Source organism: Arachis ipaensis, chromosome B10 (genome assembly GCF_000816755.2).
Source record: "Arachis ipaensis cultivar K30076 chromosome B10, Araip1.1, whole genome shotgun sequence".
NCBI classification, from domain to species: Eukaryota; Viridiplantae; Streptophyta; class Magnoliopsida; order Fabales; family Fabaceae; genus Arachis; species Arachis ipaensis.
The window spans coordinates 105182313-105183417 of NC_029794.2; the positions used below are offsets into that span (position 1 = coordinate 105182313).

A 1105-nucleotide genomic window follows, 5' to 3' on the forward strand; every position below is an offset into this window, starting at 1 on the left:
ATAATTATATTTTTTTATTATTATATTTTTTTATTTTTTTAAAATTTTTTATAAAAAATAAAAATAAATTAAATTTTTATAATTTATTTTAATTTATTATCAAATAAAATATAAAAAAAATTACTTTTTTATATTTTTGTCTTTATTTTGTTTTCAATCTTGCGTTATTATCTGAAACAAACGCAGGCTAAAAAGTAACCAACGAGCCGGATCCCAAACCACCAAACCCGAAATAAAATCTCACCGAACACCCAGTTTCCCCCAAAAAGAAAACCCCTATTGCCTCTTGGACCCATCTTCGTTGATCGAATCGCCAGCGATATCGACACTTTCTCCCTCACCGGTCACCGGGAGGAAAAGAACCTGAAAGCATGGCGCCGGCGAAGAAGGGGAAAGCGAAGGCCGAACCCAAGGCGCAGTCTCCGCCACAAACATCAGACAAATTTCCATCTTGTATAAGGATCATGTCTCCTTCTTCCGTCGCCGTAACCATCCACGCCAAACCCGGATCCAAATCCGCATCCGTAACAGGTCTTCTCTTCAACTCAAACTCAGTTTCATAGGTTCAATTTTATAGTTCTATTTCCATCGCCGTTTGGTAACAAGAAATAGGGTTTTAGATATCAGCGATGAAGCGGTAGGAGTTCAAATCGACGCGCCCGCCAGGGATGGAGAAGCAAACGCCGCTCTTCTCAATTACATTAGCTCTGTAAGGCTCTGTGGTTGAATTGAAATTTTCACTTTGCATAGTAATTTAGGATTCTTTAGTGTTGGAAAATGGAACATTTTGGTGTTGTGGTGATTACAGGTTTTAGGTGTAAAACGAAGGCAAGTTTCTATAGGAACTGGTTCTAAATCAAGAGACAAGACGGTGATTGTGGAGGAGGTAACTCAGCAATTTGTTTTTGACGCATTGGATAAAGTCTCAAAGCAGCAGTGACCAAGAGAGAATTTTGTAAAACTTGTTCTTCGTTGTTGTTCTTGGTTTGTATTTTATATAAGAACTTATAAGGATTATGGTTAATTAATGTTCATTGCTTTGATGGATTACCGAAAGCAATCTTTGGCCAAATTATAAGGAAAAAAAAAATATTATTTAGACATT

General features: G+C 36.6%; 1 protein-coding gene across 1 annotated transcript; it reads left to right on the forward strand.

The window, feature by feature from the left end:
- Positions 177-1105, forward strand: LOC107621589 (UPF0235 protein C15orf40 homolog). The gene is made up of 3 exons (XM_016323622.2): positions 177-531; positions 621-709; positions 809-1105. Exons 1-3 carry the CDS (start codon positions 372-374, stop codon positions 938-940), a joined length of 381 nt encoding a protein of 126 aa, XP_016179108.1. The 5' UTR covers positions 177-371; the 3' UTR covers positions 941-1105.

What these genes read in the sequence shown, in the direction of transcription:
- LOC107621589 (XM_016323622.2), top strand. Translation starts at nt 372, where the DNA reads ATGGCGCCGGCGAAGAAGGGGAAAGCGAAGGCCGAACCCAAGGCGCAG. An exon ending in CAAATCCGCATCCGTAACAG is followed by an intron (nt 532 to 620) that starts GTCTTCTCTTCA and finishes ATAGGGTTTTAG; the next exon opens with ATATCAGCGATGAAGCGGTA. An exon ending in TTCTCAATTACATTAGCTCT is followed by an intron (nt 710 to 808) that starts GTAAGGCTCTGT and finishes TGGTGATTACAG; the next exon opens with GTTTTAGGTGTAAAACGAAG.